Source organism: Lathamus discolor, chromosome 8 (assembly GCF_037157495.1).
Source record: "Lathamus discolor isolate bLatDis1 chromosome 8, bLatDis1.hap1, whole genome shotgun sequence".
Lineage (NCBI taxonomy): Eukaryota > Metazoa > Chordata > Aves > Psittaciformes > Psittacidae > Lathamus > Lathamus discolor.
In genome coordinates this window covers 15,037,809-15,057,330 of record NC_088891.1, presented here as the reverse complement: position 1 = coordinate 15,057,330, position 19,522 = coordinate 15,037,809, and the positions used below count along the sequence as shown (strand labels likewise).

The 19,522-nt window shown below is 36.9% G+C and overlaps 1 protein-coding gene across 3 annotated transcripts in view; it reads right to left on the bottom strand.

Annotated features, from left to right (window-relative positions):
* CGNL1 (cingulin like 1) overlaps nt 1–19,522 on the bottom strand; it is a 61,537-nt gene that overhangs the window by 19,528 nt on the left and 22,487 nt on the right. For all 3 annotated transcript variants that reach the window (XM_065688416.1, XM_065688414.1, XM_065688415.1), the window contains exons 8-10: nt 17,347–17,559; nt 2,098–2,304; nt 1,675–1,779 (exon numbers count right to left, since the gene is read on the bottom strand). In XM_065688416.1, the coding sequence (XP_065544488.1) occupies nt 1,675–1,779; nt 2,098–2,304; nt 17,347–17,559 (525 nt within the window). The remainder of the gene's footprint in view (nt 1–1,674; nt 1,780–2,097; nt 2,305–17,346; nt 17,560–19,522) is intronic.

Genomic DNA, 19,522 nt, shown 5'->3' with positions numbered 1-19,522 from the left:
TAGACTAATAAGCCATGCTATAAACAACTGAATCTTCACCCAAAGCTAATCAAGATGCAGGAGATGCATATGGTGCACTGATTCATGTTGTGCAGGAAAGTCAAGTCAGACTGTGATAGAATGGAGTTCTTAGAGAACAGTGCTAAATACAAGCCAATGATGAGCAATGTACCACCTACAGTGATTGTGCAGACCATCAGCAATACATACAAGCAAATCTGGAGAATCAGTGAAGTAGAACAGATAAACATGTTTGAAAAAAAGAAAAAAAAAAAAAAAAAAAACAACTGACCAAAAGCCTTCAATGAAACACTTTTTAATGGAGTTACAAGGAATAGCAGCTTAAAAACATTTTTTAGAAAAAAAAAAATCCTTACCAATACTGTTAAAATCTTATATTCTTGAAGCACATTTCATTTTAAAGACACAACAGGATTTTCTTCTTGTTATTTTTTTCTTTTTACTATGATTAACTGAACCATGGGAACACAGTGGTTAACACAATCTTCTCTTGTCTTACAATCCACTTACAAAGAAGTTTCTTTTTCAGAACAGTAATGTAAAATTTGTGTTGAAGACAGCAAGGTAAAACATCTGTTCCATTAAAAAAGGGCCACTAACAATGTACATATATCTTACTTGAGTCTGACTTGTCTGATAGAATCATTTGAAAACTTTGCTTCTAGAGGCAAAACAAACTAAAAGAAATCTAAACTGATATTGTTGAAATAGATGCTTCTTCACTACATGTAAATGGTGAATTGCAAAAAAAAAAAAAAAAAAAAAAAAAGAAGGCTAGGGATCTCTTTTGGATACAGAATACGGTGCCAGTAAGAAAAGTTTTAAGATTTATACATATTCATCTCTTTCCTAAACAGATCTGCATTTTGTTTCCACCTGAATAATTCTATCTTCACTCATATACAGTATTGCCAACATCCCCCTCCACTGCTCTGAAGTAGATCCATTCTCCACATGATTAATTTCTGAGCTAATACAGGAAAAAGCATATCCTTTCCTGGATACTGAATAGGCTAAGGGGCAAGGTAGAAAGAGGACTTCATACAGAGTTTAAGAGGCTGGAAGTCCTACAATATATGTTAAATTTCTCTGGTTTCGTGCTGTAATAACAGTTCCATTTAATATCTGCAAATAAGATTCATAAAAATAGAGAATCAAATTTCCTGACATTTGTCTACTACTACTGTTTTTATTTATATGCAAATACAGCTTTGTATTCCTCTACATGTAAATACCTACAAACAACCAGAGTTGAATGATTATTCAAAATAATAAAAGACACTTATAAAACCTTAGGTAGTTTATTTGGCCATTAATCTCCTTGAAGTTTTGCTAGATCCGTGGGAGTCAAAAAAAAAGAAAAATACTTTGTCAAGGTAACAATTTAAATTAGATGATGATCTGCTTTTTTTGTGTGTCCCATTGCAGAGGGGTTGGAACTAGACAGTCTTAAGGTCCTTTCCAACCCTAACTATTCTATGATCCTATGCTTTTATGCTTTCAGGAAAAATCTGAAGATTGCAGTGAGCTCTGGACTTTAAAACAGAGTGTGCTTCAAAAAGAATGAGATGTTACACTGCAGAAAGCAATAGCGACTCAGGTAAACAAGCAGAAAAATTAATTTTCAATATTGCAAAATGCTCTTGTTCTTACCTGCATATCTTCCAGCTGGCTTTCCAAAGACCTTTTTAACACTACCAGTTCCTTTGCCTCCTTTTCAGCATATTTCAATGTTTCTTCTAATTGTTGCTTCTCTTCCTGCAATGATATGACTTATACATTTAGAAACAGTGGCAAGGCCTTTAACCTGAGCAGTAAACTGAGCTATAAGGTATATTCAATTCTGGCCAATCACTGATCTCCCCAGTTCCAAGCTGTGACTTTTACACTGTTTTTCAGTGTAAAAGTCCTATACATTCCTATACGTGTCATCAAACTGCATCCTGCTTCTTGACAACCTGCTGGTTTTGAGATATCTTCTCAATTATATTGCCCATCCTTTGTCAGATTTTGTTCTACAATGTAACCTTTACAAACAGGAAGGAGACTACTTAAGGAGCTGGTTTGCTAACTTACCTCATATCTCTTTAGTTTTTCCTTCATTAAATTTTCTTCTCCTTTCATACTATCAATTTGCTTGTGCAACTCTTCAGTTTTAATCTCTAGCTCATCAACTGTTCTCTTCAATTTTTCATTTTCTTCAGTCAGCTCTTTGACTTGATTTTCTATACTATTTCGTGCCTCTTGTGCAGCATTTCTTTCATTGGCAAGGACAGCAGCACTCTGGGAAAAACAAATTATATCACTTTTAAAAAAACCCCAGAAATTTCATATGGTGTCACAGCAAATATAGCTAGGATAAAACATTATTAAAATGTTAACAATAAATTTAACTTAAAATCTGTATTCATTACAAACATGTATTTTTCTTGTTCATATTACTGAGAAATAATACAAAATGAGCATTTTCTTTTCCTCAGGTTACCTATGTGCTAAAGTAACACAAAACACCTCAACAGTATCATGCCTGCGATCACATATTTTCACCTTAACATCTTCCTCTTTATTGCCCTAAAATATTTTCATTACCAAATCCTACTGTTAGGTAATTCCAAGTAATCTAAAAAACTTGACATCAAAAGCCATATGGACCTTTAAGGAAGAACATATTGATGAAGAATGCCTTCTACAGCAACACAAAATCCAGGCAGTCTTGCCCCACTGCTTATTCCAAGCACTAACACCCAACATTCTACACTCATGAAACTTTTGTGGGTCTGCAAAGTAAACAAACCTAGGGAACAGGATCAGCTGTAATACATACAACACAGAGATAAATATAGAGAGAACTTGACACCTAAAAAATGAAGGCTTGTAGGGGAAGTGTTACTAGGAAAAAAAGCCCCAAACCCCCAACCAATTTCAAAACACAGTCCCACAAAGTGCTGTACGAGCCCAGAAGAGCAGACTGTGAGCAGGCATGAACAAGCCATAGAGACTGAAAGTACCTTACAGTGGTATTGCTGCAGCTCTTCCTGCACATAATACAGCCCACACTTGGGGCTGTACTTAATTGGGACTTCTACTTGGTTTTCAGTTACTGCCTGAGGATGGAAGGAGTTTAGCCACTAGTTCAACTTGCATTCAAAAATACACTTTTTATTTTTTCAGAAACTCAAATCGATGCACAACACAAAGAGAATGTACAATAAACCACTCACCACAACTCATCGCATGCGATGACAGATTCTTAATTTTTTTTTTTGGCAGGGCAACCAGCTGCAGCATGTAACTTTTGACATCTAACCACCCCTTTAATCTCACCACTTACTCTCTCTGAAACACCCTACCATTTACTGTGGAAACTATGTCTCTATATTGTTACACTATCTATACTGTTATACTGTAACACAGACCAGGTACCTACTTGTAAACATCTCATTCTGGAGTAAAGAGCTGGTAAGATTTAATCTTTGCTCTTCATTCACTTGTCAGTCAGAATTCCCTCCAAATAACATAAAAAGAAACCAAGATACAGTTTTTCATTCTAGCTCTCAGGCATTCAGGTCTGATAGAAAGCAATACTCTGCAAAGACCTGGTTCTAATGTTGTCATGGTTTAAACAAAGTCATCCATAAATCACGCAGTCGCTCTCTCACTCCCCACCTTCTTGTCCTCCCCCTACTCCCAGAGGGACGGAGAGGAGAATTGACAAGAATGCAACTCCCACAGGTTGAGATAAGAACAGTTTAGTAACTAAGGTATAACACAAATCACTACTGCTACCACCAATAATAATAATGATAAAGGAAATAACAACACCTCAACACCAGCCGACCGATAACTTGCCCAACCCCACCCAACCGCGCACCGACCGATACCTCCTCCAACCCTGCAGTACCCAGCCCTTCTGCGTAACTCTCCATTACATCCTGAGCATGACGTGCTGTGGTATGGAATACCTCTTTGGCTAGTTTGGGTCAGGTGTCCTGTCTCTGCTTCCTCCCGGCTTCCCCTCCTCCCTGGCAGAGCATGAGGCTCACAAAGTCCTTGGTCAGACTAAAACATTTGAGCGGTAACTAAAAACATCAGTGTTATCAGTGCTGTTCCCAGGCCAAAAGTCAAAACACAGCGCTGCACCAGCTACCAAGAAGGAGAAAAACAACTGCTACTGCTGAACCCAGGACAAATGTACAGACCCAGTACCTTCTACATTAAGACCTTAAACAATAGTAAGGACACCAGATATGAGAATCTCTCCAATGGCTATAGATTATGTTTATGGTAAAGAAGAACTGCTACAGGGTGAGCCTTTCCTCATTATACACTCCCAGCTTCATTGTTTTTCCTCCATGAATGAATCATCCATTAATTTCTCTAATCCTTTTTTAATCCATTTTTTGTATCCCTTTTTTTGCCTCTACATTATCGGGTAACAATAGGTAATTGCACATTTATTACTGAAGTTTAACATTGTCACATATGAAATTGTGTTTATCTGGATGAAAACAAAAGAAATCATACAGAGTAGTTTGGTAGAAACCTATTTTGTGAAATATTTTATGAATGCACAAAAAAAAACTTTTCAGTTATACTATTTCTGATATTTTCACCTCCCCACCCCCAAAAGGAATAAGTAAAGTTATATAAAGGAGTGTTTACAAAGTGCAACCGCAATAGATTGTTTTCCAGCAAGCAACAGCTTTAAAATAATGCAAATTAGTTTGATAAAGCGGTAACTCTGAAAATGCTCAGACTGTCTACAGGGTCAATGAACTTATTAGACAAAAACTGGCAGCATAAGCAGGCTGACAAGTTCTGGTCTTTTGAAAATACTGAAAAAACTTGTTCTTTTAAGTACCTGACTAATTGAAAGCTCTGAAATTAATCCCTCCTGATGCTGTAAGTTCTCACATACTGAAATTCCAATAAAATTTATATATTCCTTTAATTCTTGCTTTTTGCATACAGCAAAGTTTTACTAATTAGCAAGCATTTCACCAGTGGCTCCTTTTAGTCTCACTTACCCTTTCTGGAGCTGAGTGAAAGCAGCTGAGGCATGCTGGGGAGTTCAGGGAAAGGAATGTTGATTTGTCTGTTCTTTTTCATCCAACCGCCTACACAGGGCTGCACAGTAAGAGAGGACTGAAGCAGGCCCACACCACACCTGAAAATTCCACCACCTCATTTGCCACAGTTTGCTCTCCTTTCCCAATACGGGAAGTATTATTTACTTAGAAGCACATGCACACACACACAAAAGCAAACAACCAAACAAAACCTCCAGATCTACATACTCAAATACACACATAAATACACAGACATATATATATGTATTTAACCTAACAGGTTCAAAATTAAGTTCAGCCTCCACTGATGCAGTCACATCTGGAGACCTGCTCCAGCCTGTCTTATGCTGTACATATCGTAGGATACTTTTCTGGCCACTAAAATTAAACTGAACTGGTATTCTATCTCCTTTTTCACTATGCATTCCAGTAAGTAAGCAAGATGCTACATAAAAGGTAGAGAAGTATAAAGAGTAAGCTGCAAGTATTAAGTTTGTTAACCTAACTTAAAATCTTGGAAAAAAAATGGGTATATAAGTAAAATCTGCTCCAATTTCCAGATGCTTGAGTTACCAGCACTTAACCAGCACATCTCCACAGGTCTCTAATGACCTTGGCATCATTACAAGGGTTATACCTTCACATGGATGAATTGTTCCCAAACAAATTCTCTAACATATTAAGTACAAAATTCCTTTCTTTAACCTGGAAGGCATGTGTCTTTAAAAATACCAACAATAAACATACACACACACTTTTTCAAAATGGTAGGAAACCTCTCAATATATATGGGAGCTTTACTGTATTTTAGCTGGAAAGTGGCCATTTTTCTTACATTATCTTCTACAGAGAGTAGAACAAATTTTCTTCACAGTGCACATTACACTGTGCACTATTGTTTCAGTATAGTTTCAACTTTTTTCAGGTAAGACTGAGAAGAAATACAGGAGTAATTATCCTATCAGTTTATCATACACAATTGTATTATACACTTAAGGCATGAAAGATCACCTTCAGGGTATCAGTCAGGATGATATTAGAAAAACAATACATTAGTATCTTCAATTTTACAATGAAATTTAAACAGTCAAACCACATAAATACAATTTAGATGTTCTTTGAGCAGAAAATGCACACACAGCATCACTTCTTCACAAGAGTCAAATTACACAAGCTGGGTTTAGATAGAAAAAAACCCCACCCTATATTCATTTATCCTCACTGTAATGAGAACTGCATGCAGAGCTCTTCACTGGCACAAATGAAGCTTCTGGATTATAATAGCTTTTGGCAATACACGTCATCTCCCATAGCATATTGCAACAGAAAGTCAAACAACTCCATGCCTCTTCCTTTCTCCTGTTCTCCCTGTTAGTCTTATCTGGCATCCCATGTCACCTTCTACCTCCCCTCCGGCTCTTCTCTTCGGAAGACAGATGAACATGACAGGTATCATTAGAAAGGATATGCAAAGGAAACAAGCACTGAAATGTAGTTCTGGCAGATACCCCTGTACTAACACCATTAGGGGAGAACCCAGTGGAGAGAGATCCCTATCCATATATTGAATAGTTATGTAAGGTTCAGGCCAGCAGCTATCAAATCATACACTGCTGAAGCAGAAACAGATTGTTGCGCCCTTTGACTATGGAACCCCACTCACACAAGCAGTGTACTCAACCAACCCCAGCAACTAGAAGGCAGTATTACTCACACAGAGACCATACATTAAATTTACCACTCTGTAGTTAGAGATGGCTGACTGTATTCTGCATAATAAAACATGCCAGTAGAAGATATGAAAACCAATGCACTGAAATTACAAAGAAATTACTATGTATGCTGGTATATTTTGAATGCCAACTATTGCACCTCATAGGCTAAAACTGAAAGTGGCAACAGCACAGGCAGTTTAAACTGTACAACAGATGGTATTTGCTAACAGCCAGCAGTAATCCTATTCTCTTCAGTTCTGTCTACATGAGCAAGAAGGCGCAGCTTTCATTTAAAATTCAGTAACTGGCTCACACATTCAAAAAAGGAACTGAAAGCTGTTTGCAAAAGCATTGAATTAGAGTGGGTTAGAGTGATGAAGATGAAAGCAGAATGTTCACTGAACACTGTAGGGGTAGTAAGTACAAATGAGGAAAACAGCCAGACAGGGAGAACTCACACGTACAGACTGTGCTGTGGATCCATATCCTTCAGTCCACACATGACTTACTTGTAATGGTGCTGTATGTAAACAGTGAGTTAACAAAAGGTCCTTAAGGCTTAATGACACAACATCAATTAATGACTCCTGCTGGTACCCATTCATAAATCCTGTACATTGCTACATTTGGGGGTATCGGTGAAGGTTTGGCAATAGTTTTAACTAAGTTTATATAAATTTAACCCACATTAACAGAATCGGGTAAAGGTCACAAAGTAATGATTTAAGTTGAATATGAAACATTAACAAACGTTGTTAGCATAACATCTTCAGTTCACAGAACTGCGGATCAGCCTCTTGAGAGTTGAAATGAGATGATGTACATACACACACATAAAAGCATGTAACAGACAAAACTGGTTAAGCAAGATTCTTGAAAACTCTAAAATGAAATACTATATATTCACATGTATTTGTCATACAAAACCCCAACACAACTCAACAAAACACCAACAACCAAAAGCAAAAATCAAAACCGCAACACACAAACCAAACCAGCAATGAAAATACACACATCCTTGCAGACTTCTTAAACATACTGATACTTTCTTCTCATCATTTTTGATTACATGAAATATTTTATTATGCTTCTCAAATTTTATCATCTGCCTTATCAGCAGACTTAAGCTACAGAGACTGAGTAAAAGAAGCTGGAAATGCATTGCAAATTTCTAAAAAAAAAAAAAAAAAAAAAAAAAGCCCAACAAAACAAACAAAAAACCCGCAACAAACAAACCCCAAACCAACCAAAAAAACCCCAAAACTAAAAATAAAACAAACCAAACAGGAGGGTTGGGGGGGGAAAGAAGCCTGGCTAGAAGAAAGAAAACAGCCGGAATGATGAGGTCCCACAGTACAAAGCCCTCTGTGACTGAAGATAAGTTTCTGCATTCTGTCACTGCCATTGTACCATAGTGCACATAGAATCATAGAATAGTTAGGTTGGAAAGGACCTTAAGATCATCTAGTTCCAACCCCCCTGCCATGGGCAGGGACACCTCACACTAAACCATGCCACCCAAGGCTCTGTCCAACCTGGCCTTAGGCTTACTTACTAGTGCAGCAGTAGGCTCAAACCATCATGAAGAAAAAAACACCAACAAGTTATCAAATCCTAAAAGGTCTACTGCAAAAAATCAGTTTCTGACCAGAAAAAAAAAATCATATATGGAGGAAAATAATCTATGGCAGACTATAACCACTGACATTTTCTTACAGTTCTCACACATTTTAATTCTGAAACTGAAAGGACTGGTCCATCAGTTTGAGAACAAGTCAAGAGTTTACAAGGAAAGAGGCTGTTGCTGCAGAAATGAGCAAGGCAGAAAGGATAGTTTCACAGCTAAGGTGCCCAAATACAGCCCTAGAGAATCTGGAGTCTATTATTGTCTCTGACAAAGAGCTCCTGAGGCAAGTCACACAACCAAAATTTTCCAGAGGGTATCAGTAACTGCATGCTCTGTAGTTTCCTTGGTGGTTGATTTGAGACACTAGGGTTTGGCTTTCAAACTTTTAAGTGTACAGTTGCAACTAAAGTCAGCAAAAACTGTACCCTGAATGTACCAAGGACTGTACAATAGTTAACATTATGTTAGCCTTGTCCCCTCTGTTTGAACATGCACAACTAATGGACCCTTTTGACAGTAATCTGTTTGCCTTTTACTTTCCTATACTTACTATGGGGAATAACATTACTTATGAGCTTGCAGCTGTGCTGAGAAAAAGAACTAAAGTTTGTGAAATACTCAACGTAATTCTTTATTCACAAGAAGTTTTTCATAGTATGTACTGAGTGCAGGAACACACCAAAGTCTGAAAAACACTTATCAGTGTTCAAGAATCAAAATTCTAACGTTGTGTTTAAGTGAGTACAAAACTACTTTTAACTTGTAATAGATGAATGAGAAGATGATGAGAAAATGCATCACATGTATGTGTGTACTATTTGATTTGGTATGTACACCTAATTTATAAAGTTTTACCTATTGTAGGTCTGCTTATCTGACCCCACAGAGTCACAGCTGCAGCATTTATTTTTCAGCTTTGGGCCAAAGGAAGTCACTCTCCATAAGGAAAATTCAGCAGCAAAATTCAATTCCCTAGTTCTCATCCTGCTCATTTCAGGCGTTTTGCGTAACAAAGTGAATTTAATAAAATTTGGGTTTGTGTCCTTGTATACAGATTTATAGTCCAAAACTAACTTAAAATATATTAAAATTACTCAAGGCCAAGTCTAAGTAAAGCAATAAATGTTGTTCCAACTCATGTGTTACAGTAATCTTGGCAAAGCAAACACATTTATACACTATTCTGCTCTCAACTTTGATGCAAGCAGTAAACAGATTTAAAGAATTGGAGATGAAACTCAGTAAAAAAGGCATCAAAATCCTTACCACCACTTATTACTGTGTAAACCCAGAGAAACTGGACAGAATACGCAAACGTGGACCTTGAGATGCAAATGAAATATTCTACTTCAACCTGAATACAGCAAAAAATCTCTTGGACAGGAATGCAGGGAATGTTCTGTAGCTCCACATCTTTTTTTTTTTTTTTTTTTTACCACACCCTCAACACTGGCAAAAGCATGAGAGTGGTTGTGCAACTGATCATTAAAAAAATGGTCTTGACCGACTTCAGTGTTTCAGCTGGTGAAATTCCCTTTTGGCAGTGACTGCACAGAAGAGGACCTTCAGAGTCCTTTTACAAAATATAGAAAGAGGTAAAATGAGCAGAAGCTAAGTATCTTGTTCACAGCTTATTACAATTGTTACATTTCAGCTAGATTCAAAGTTTCTTAGGCACGACTCAGCAAATTTTTCTGAAGACCTTTACATTTCCCTTCAGAATCAAGTAAAACTGAGTTCAACCAATTAACTGTTCTTTAACTGTCATACTTGATGTACAAATCTAAGGAATAAATCTCCATTCAAAATGAGCTAGGGCACAAACTGAAGTTTTTTTAATGGAAGTAACAGACTTTCAAATTTTCTTTCCATATACATACTTGTAGAATCAAAGTAAATGACACAATAATCCTCCAAAACATTCTGAAAAATAAAGGGAACAGTGTGGCTGCTCACTTCATTCTGTTCCTGGTGTGGAACACCTAAGGTATCATGGAAGATACTGTCTGCTAAAACCAACTCTAAATTCTCCTAAGCCACCTTTTTAGGTTGATGCTGGACTCAGTTGTTTAACTTCTTGAGCTACATGTAAAAAGCTTCATGTGGCTTCAGGGATTCAGATCTACCTAGCTCCCCTTAGATGACCCTGAGAACTTAGCAGTGGTGGAGATACCAAATCCCTTTCTATTGCTTTTTCCTCTTCCTTTTTTGTATATACCCACATCAAGGTTAACTAAGAGAACTAGACATTGTTTTCCCTATCTAACATGCAGGTGATTTCCAAAGAAAGAAAAAAACAAACCCAACATCCAAAGACTGACACCGAAAGAAAAAAAAGACAAATATAATGAGTCTCAACATAGGGACAGCCCTTTAATTGTAATCCTTATTAGCTCTTCAGTGAAGACAGCTTCTGAAATTAGTATTATTCAGGTATAGTCATCTAGTTTTTAAAGCTCATGAAAGCAAACAACACGCCTATTTCTACTTGTACTCTGTAGTTCTGGTATTTCTCCTCACTGTGTACCTCTAGGCAATTCTTCTAACCTCAGACACTGTTTCTTAAAGCAGCTGAGGTCCTGGTATACCACTGTAACACTGCATAGCACAGATAAAAAAATCTAATAAAAAATTGTTCTAAAAGGGGAGCGAGAAAACTCCTTGAAAGCAAAACAGTGATAGAGTATTAGGCTATGAGCCCCACAGGACTCCCTCTTCCCCCTCCAGAAAAAAACCCCAAGCTTCTGGAAAAGAGACTAAACAGCTTTACTTACTGCTTTTCCACCTTACACTGATTATATTAATTCTCCAATGATCTCAAAATGAGGCCTAGCCTACTTTAACATACGGCTATGCCTTTGGAAGTTAACTATTATTAGTTACCTATTAAAAAGGTCAATGTGTTTTCGTGTCTCAGTGAGGTACACTGCAACCTACTTGAATTCTCAGCTGTACGTCAAGAGATTATTCAGTAAGCAACTGCACAAACTTACAAGCAAGGGAGGCTGTCTTTCCTTCCATTTCAGCTAGAGCCATTCTATTAACTGGTTAAAAATTATTCTCTTGTGACTGTTTAGAGGCAAGACCTGTTCTCTTGCAAGGCCATTTTCACTGATCAAAACGGTATCATATCCGTAATATTATTTCCAGAACTACTCCAGGTTTTACTTTATGAGATATAATGAAAGATTTAAATGCCTACATTTTAAAATTGAGAATGCACCCCCCTTTTTTTTCTTTTTCTTTCTCCCCAGTATAGGCATGACCCAATATTCATTTACACAGTTACAAAATCCACAGCCAGGAAAGTATTAACCTCTCAAGTAGCAGCTATAACCAAAGTCAATATTATCCTCCTAGCTACATATCATGACATACTCAGATTGGCTTATACTAACAGAATTTTCAAGGTCAGAAGTTGTTGCAAATACCAGAGTAAAATATTAACTAGTTCTGTGTTCACACTGCATCCTACTGCACGGACTTACACAGTCTAGTACTTCACACACATGCACAAATACATACTGTCATAGGACAAAGCACCCAAACTTACAGATACTGTCATCTGCTGACAGCATTAGAGACCCTCCTGATGGTATTAAATAAGTATCTGACTGCACTGGCTCTTGCCAACTTTCAGAAAACAACAAACAAAAAAACCCACAAAACCCCAACCCTCCTTTCCAATGCAGGCTAACCAAACAGTCCTGCCTTAAGGTTCACAACTGTCAAATGAGAAAACAGATTTTTTCTTTTGTTTAGATGTGGTCTAATCCAACTCAAACAGAACTTTGCATGGCAGTTTTGCTAAGAGGCTTTCCGGACTCTACATACAGTATAAAAACCACTCAGTTGTAGTTTCATGGTACTGTCTGCATCCAAACATACACATCCCCACTAAATAAATGCAGAAGTAAATTGCACGGAAATGAAAGACCAGATGATCTGGAACTTAAAAAGCTTATTTTAGCACTAAAGGCAAAGTCACCAAGTTGCATCTTCAGTTTGCTTTAGAGGCATGTTTATTATTCTTGTTGACAATACAGCTAATATTCCACCATTTGTTTGATACTTCTTTTAATGGGTGCCTAAAAACATGCATGATACTATTATCAAATTAATTCCTTTCCTTGCACAGAACAGACACTTGAGAGAAAAAAACAAATCAAATCTGTCTCCTGGATTTTCCATATACACTTCTAAAATACATGTTTCCAATAACAGTGCACATTTAAGCAGTGCCTGCAGCCTTCCTTCCACCACTACACTTCAGTCTGTGCACCCTCCCTTTCTTTCCCCTGTTCCACCAGTGCTTGTAGGACCACAGTCAGTCAAACACATACCCAGTGTTTAGAGGACTGGTAAGGGAGAGCAGAAAATGAAAGCAGGGTGGGGGTGGGAAGTGTGTCATGAAAGAGGGGACATTGACTTGGACCAGACACTCCACTGTTCTTGCACTCTGTATACAGTTTAGATCAGTTACCAACTGGCTTCTACCACTGAAATGAAGTGTTATTTCAGTATGTTAAAGGCTGCTCAGGCACGCAAAGGAAGAAACATCAGTGGCATGTGAAATCTTGGCTCATCTTCTCTTACTCTTTTCCAATTGTTGTGTATCTTGCTTGAGGTAAATGGGCTAGACTCAGGCACAGTATTCAGGATGCAGATTCAGATGAGTTATGGATGTATGTACACAAGGGCATAATGATATTCTTAGGCCCAAGCAACTGCTATTATATAATTTGTTTCTTTTACTGTTATAAAGAAGATGTTTTTATAGAGCTATTTATTATAACCCCAAAATTTCATCTTATTAGTTGAAATCCTGTTAGGTTTTTTCCACATATACAGTTTCACAGTTATATACAGTATGTTTGTCTATCCCTTTGTGTACCAGTGTCCCTGTGATGTACCACAACCAGTTATGTCTTCATTTTACTCTGAGTGACTTAAGTAACCACTGCTCTGTGTTTGTAGAGCATTATTTCAAAATAGGTTCTCAGAATATACTAAAATTAGTTATGCTTCATTTTACATTTAAACTATATTTGCCAAGCCATTTCTGAAGAAAGGCACACAGAGTTTATATCAATATAATCTACAATGTTTAAGCTAGTTTTTGTTAAGCTTCTGCTCTATGTGGGAGATTTTTATTAGCTTTGAAGAAAAAATACATTATCAGGCTTGGCAGAAAAAGAATCAATATGCAACTTTCATTTTAAAGTTCTTTGCACGTCTGTGCTAGACTCGCCTAAATTCCCAATCGCTCGCTCTCTCTCTATATATATGCAATATATATATATAGATATTATATATATATAACTGGGGAAAAAAAAAAAAGGGAAGCTGCTTCTCATCTACAATACTCAATATTTTATATTCGTTTCTTATTTTAAAGGAGTATACTTTCACTTCATAATATATGCAGAAGGTAACCATTGTCTTTTGCTGTTGCTTTCACTTGCTCTGATAAAAGTCCTCTTTGATCATACCACAGCTTTACACATACATGTCAGTTAAAACTCATATGACCACTAGCTTCAGTGAATTCTTAAATGTGTGGATAAATGAAACTGCTTCTAAACTCTAAATGTCTGTTTTATCATCTTGAGGATAAGGTCAGAAGTATGATGAACCCTGAATAAATCAGTCGAGGTCAGGCTTAGATATGCCTCCTCACAATGTGACGATTGCAGCATTTTCTGAACAACAACACTTGCGTAGACTGCTTCTCAAGGCAGACATAAATCTGATAGCGCTGGGCAGACTACAACTGCACTCCTGAGCTGATAAAGTTTCAGTGGAATTTGGACAGTACTAGCTGCAATTTGCTACAACCTTTTACCTACAGTATTACATTCCAAAAGGTACTTTCAAATGTCACTGGAAATAAACAGTGGCACTTCATCTACTTCATCTACATCAGTAACAGAGCACTCGCAAGGTAAGCAGTACAATTCTGGTGTATTGTGCTGTTGGGTCAGATTAAATAATATAAATTCTTTGTACTATATTAATGCCAGGAAAAGGTTCTTATTCCTTACTGCTCTGGCATTTGCTGTTATGGAGAAATCCATGTTTAATCAGAAGAACATTAGCTTTTTAATTTATTATTAAATTAAAGGCAATTACTACCTCACAGAAGTATGTTACAGAAAAGTAAAACTTTTACCATTGTTAAATGGGAACAATCTGGTCTCACTCTTAATAAACAATCAATGAAGTTAAGAGAAATCAGAACATCAAGACCACAAGCACAAGACACAACATAGAAATGAGTTAAAAACATGAACTGTAGCAAAAAAACCAACAAAACCCATACAACTTAATAACCTGTGATTTTATATAAAAATCTCTAGAAAACAAGCAAAAAAACTAACCTACCACATCAGTGAGCACGAGAACAGAATCACACACAACAAATAACCCTACTCTATTATCAGATAACCTTGTGTATGTTTTTAACATGACTTCAAAACAGATCTATGTGACATTCTAATCACATAGACTAAATGCGCTCTACATTACTTGCCAACCTATCTAACATCTCCAGCAGCTGAAAAACTCTGTTGATTTAACACAAAAATTACTTCCTTTCTCCCTGAAAAAAAACTTCCTTTTTGGGCTAAGAGATATCACAAACCACCCTTATTCAGTGTACCAATTTGGATGATATGAAAGCAACATAAGAACTAACGACCTTGTACATACAGACTCTGATATACCCCACTCTACCAAACCACTATTACAGCATTTATACAACTGTTTTCCTCATTAAATACAACGGAGTGGCAGCTTCAATCGTATAAAACATGATTTACACATACACTGTTAGGTATTCCAGATTAATTATAAAACCAATAATTAACATCATAAGTAAGATCACAGCAGATCACTCATCTAACTCCCCCAGTTACATTTGCCTAATAGATGATATATCAAACTCAACAACTAATCTCAGCCAGTAGTCATAGAGGTAATGCTGGCCTTTAAAAAAATCATTAAGGGTACTAATACCAGTGAGATTAAAAACAAATAAAGAAGAAACTTCCAATTAAGCATGATGTAAGAAGTTTTACTTAAAATAAAACCAACAAAAATCACTCAAGTAATATTGGAAGAGAAGACCCGGTGCTTAGAGCAACATTAATTAATTAAATTTCACTTTTGAACATCTTATTAAATTTACTATTAGATAGACTATGCTATGCAAGTAAATAAATGCTATTTATAACTATCTCTACACCACAGCAACCCAGTCATAGAGCCATTTCCCAGGCTGTTATTGTTATGCCAAACAGACTACTCTTTCATTTCTTGTCAGTTGTAATTACAGTTCCATAATTGAAATACAGTAAATTACCATGCAGTAACTTTGAAAGATGGTTCACTGAGGTTAAGCTGTCACTACAATTACTGTATGAGAAAAAATGATAATTTACGTGTTCTACTTTTCTCTCAAAGAAAAAAATTAATTCAGTTCAAGCAGCTCAGATGAGTCAAATACCTTCATGATGATGTAAATAAAGAGAAACAACACATTTATCAAAGCCAAACAAGCATAAGTCCCAGGCTGTATATACAAACCAGTGTATTAAAAACTTTTCTAACCAATGAAGAAAATTTTAGAGACAATCCTCAAAAAAATACTATTTGTCAGAATTTAGTCATACAGTATCTACCCAGCATCTTCCATATATGCTCCTATTTGCTCATAAAGCATATACAGCTTTGGATATATCATTCAAGTTGCAAGCTTAATTTTAATTCAGTTCTACATTATGTTTTTGGCCACAAGCAGTAGGATAACTGCAACTCACTTAACACCAATGACATGAAGGTAAAAGAAATTGGCACAGACATTTCTAAGCATAAAACTGGGCCTGTAATTTTGACTTACACTGCTCAAGCAGTTTGCCTGTAGAAATTTTCTGAAATATTTGACAGAAATAAAATGAGGGATAGACACAAATAACTGACACTGTAAAAATAGTGCTCAAAATCTTATGAGAGCTGATCCCTTACAAAAAAAACTTCCAATAAATTTCTAGCTGCTGTCTTCACAAAGGACATCTTTTGGAAAACAGTAACAGATAACGCACTTCCAAAAACTGTTGCTATTCTCACCCCGACAAAGACCACATGCTGATGCTGGAAGAGGCGATTCCTTCAGTTCCATTTTCCTCCTGTCTCCTTCCAGACATCCAATCCCTGCTGTTTCCCTTGAGCTGGCACTCATTTGACTATTCAGTAAATAGGGTAAGCTCAATAAATGAAAAGGGAAAAGGAATACACAAAAAACCCAACCACCCAACACCAACAGCACAAAAAAAACAAACCAAACCAACAACCAAATGAAAAACCAAACCAAAAACCCCAGCAAAAAAACAAATCACCATACAAACAGAACAAAACAAAACCCCCACCACCTAGTCGTGAACGGTTGAAGGAACAAGAAGGGACAATGTAACCAGGAAACAGGATGTGGCACAAGGAGCTGAAGGTAAGAATAGAAGGCTGCAAAGAACTGCTAGAAGCTGTAATTTCCACAGCATCACTGGCAAAGCACACTGGTGCTCTTCAGGGCATCCTCAAGGTTTCAATGATTCCATTTAACCCAAGACAAGTAAATGGTCCTCTGTACTATACTCCCATCTATTCTCTCTCAAAGTTTACAATGAAGAAAACAGTAAATAAAGATGCAAAGGGCCGCAACTTCAGCTATGGCTAGCAATCAAAACATTATATATCTGCATGAAATGAAATTTATTCTCAGCAGCCAAGCATCTCCTAGCCTAAATCTCTACCTATTTATTTTGCTAAGAGAACAGTAGTATCTGGAAGCACCTATTATGACATCTGTGAGAGGGATGACTTTTCTCTGTAGAAATTAATTGTATTCACTTATTTTCACCTCTGTTGCTTTCTCCAGGCTCTGCTGTAGATCGAGCAATTCTTTATCATGTTGTTCTTTAAGTTTATCCATCTCCATGTCATGGCTAGATACTTCTTCTTTTAGTGCTCCTTTTAAAGCGGTAAGCTCTCTCTCTCTTTTTCTCAAAATCTCTTCTTGTTGATCTTTTGCTATTAATACTTCTTCCAGATCCTGCTTCATTTGCATCAGCTCCTAAAGAACAAAATTAAGCACAACTGCATGACAAATAGCTCCAGCGGATGTTCTGTTTGTGTTTCAGAAAAGGAAAGCAGGTAAGATCCCCAAGGCCAACTTTTATTCTTGTGACTTTTATACTAAGCTAAAAATTTTCTAAACCCTAATACTATTAGAAGTATACCATATAGCTCATGTTTCATATAGTGGGCTGTCCTCAGTTCAGCTGGGTTCTTGCTACTGCTGAACACAGGACATGGGTCAACACATCTGATGCTGCAAAACTATGAAAATACTTTGATGGTGTATTCTGCTGTCTGTAAATAAAGCAGGATTCAAACTAAGGCTGCAATTAGCAACTCCCTTAGTCCTACCTTCTGTAGAAAAGAAGCAGGTAAGAACAAAGAAAAACCTTTTTTACCCACACTGCAAGAGAAGTGAACTCAGTGGTAATTCCTTGTCTTTTCTGCTGGAAAGAATAAAGAAAGTTGCTTCTACAAGTGCTGAAGATAAAACAAATGCTTCCCAACTGAGTCAATGCCTTTGCACCCTTCCTTCATGTTCACCCTAGAAATCATTTCTCCTCTCCAAATTGCTGGGAAAGAAGTGGCTAATCAGTGAATCTGAGTAATAAATATACACATGCATGTATACAAGCACAGAATAAGATAACAGCAACAACTGAAAATGTGCATCTTCAAGAATTACCTAATTCGGTATTTCTCAAGATGTGAATAATTGCACTTTAAAAAATAATGTAAACTTCCCCTGCACTGGAGCAGGATCAGTACATCTAAACTATTCCTGATATGCATCACTTATTCTGTCCTTAAAGCTTGCAATGAATACCACTGTCCAGATTGCCACATTCCACGGTTTATTATCCATATTGACAGAAAATGTTTTCCAATACTTACTCTAAATCTCTGCACTTAAGTCTCTCATTTCTGACTCCATCCCCACACAACACAGAAAAATTGATTGCTATTTCCTTTACTGCAACATTATAAGACGTGCTTTTGACTCTTCCCTCACTCTTACATTCAGATTAAAGACCTTCTTCATAGGCAATGTTTTTCAGCACTATCATCATCATTCCAGATACTCCTCTACTTTTGTACAACTTTCAACTTCAGTAACCAAATCTCACCTACACAAAACAAGGTAGTTATTCTATTCAGCATGTCTTGCATATTAACATCTCTAATATTCCTGAGATCAATAATGTTTTTTGCTCCCTCGTTTGCATTTTATCATTTAGCTTCAACTTCTTAAGCTAGTTCTTTGTACTGGTATTAAGTTAACTGTTTTGGAACTACAAAGTATTAAGGTCATTCTGAATTCTGACCTTCCTTTTGAACAATTATACACTGATACTCTTACACATCCTTATCAACAAATTCAATATCAACGTATTTCATTATCAGTAAATTAATACAACCAATTACTCTCTCACAGGAGACAGAAAACCCATAACTCTCTTGTTTCTCTCCAGACTCTATCCCTTCTCTCCCTGGATTTCATTAATAGAGTCAAAAAATTTAGAGACTACCTTGGTGATTTAATTTTCTTAGTTGAATCTTACCTGGACTTGCTAATATGTACACCTTCCTTAAACCGATCTTCCCTGTCCTGACCAATAAAACCTAATTGTTAAAACTGACCAAGATGATTATCTGTCCTGGGTTCAGCAGTAGCAGTTATTTTTCTCCTTCTCAGTAGCTGTTGCAGCGCTGTGTTTTGACTTTTGGCCTGGGAATAGTGCTGATAACGCTGATGTTTTTAGTTACTACTCAAATGTTTTAGTCTGACCAAGGACTTTCTGAGCCTCATGCTCTGCCAGGGAGGAGGGGAAGTCAGGAAGAAGCAGAGACAGGACACCTGACCCAAACTAGCCAAAGAGGTATTCCATACCACAGCACGTCATGCCCAGGATGTAATGGAGAGTTACCCCAGAAGGGCTAGTTGACTGCAGGGTTGG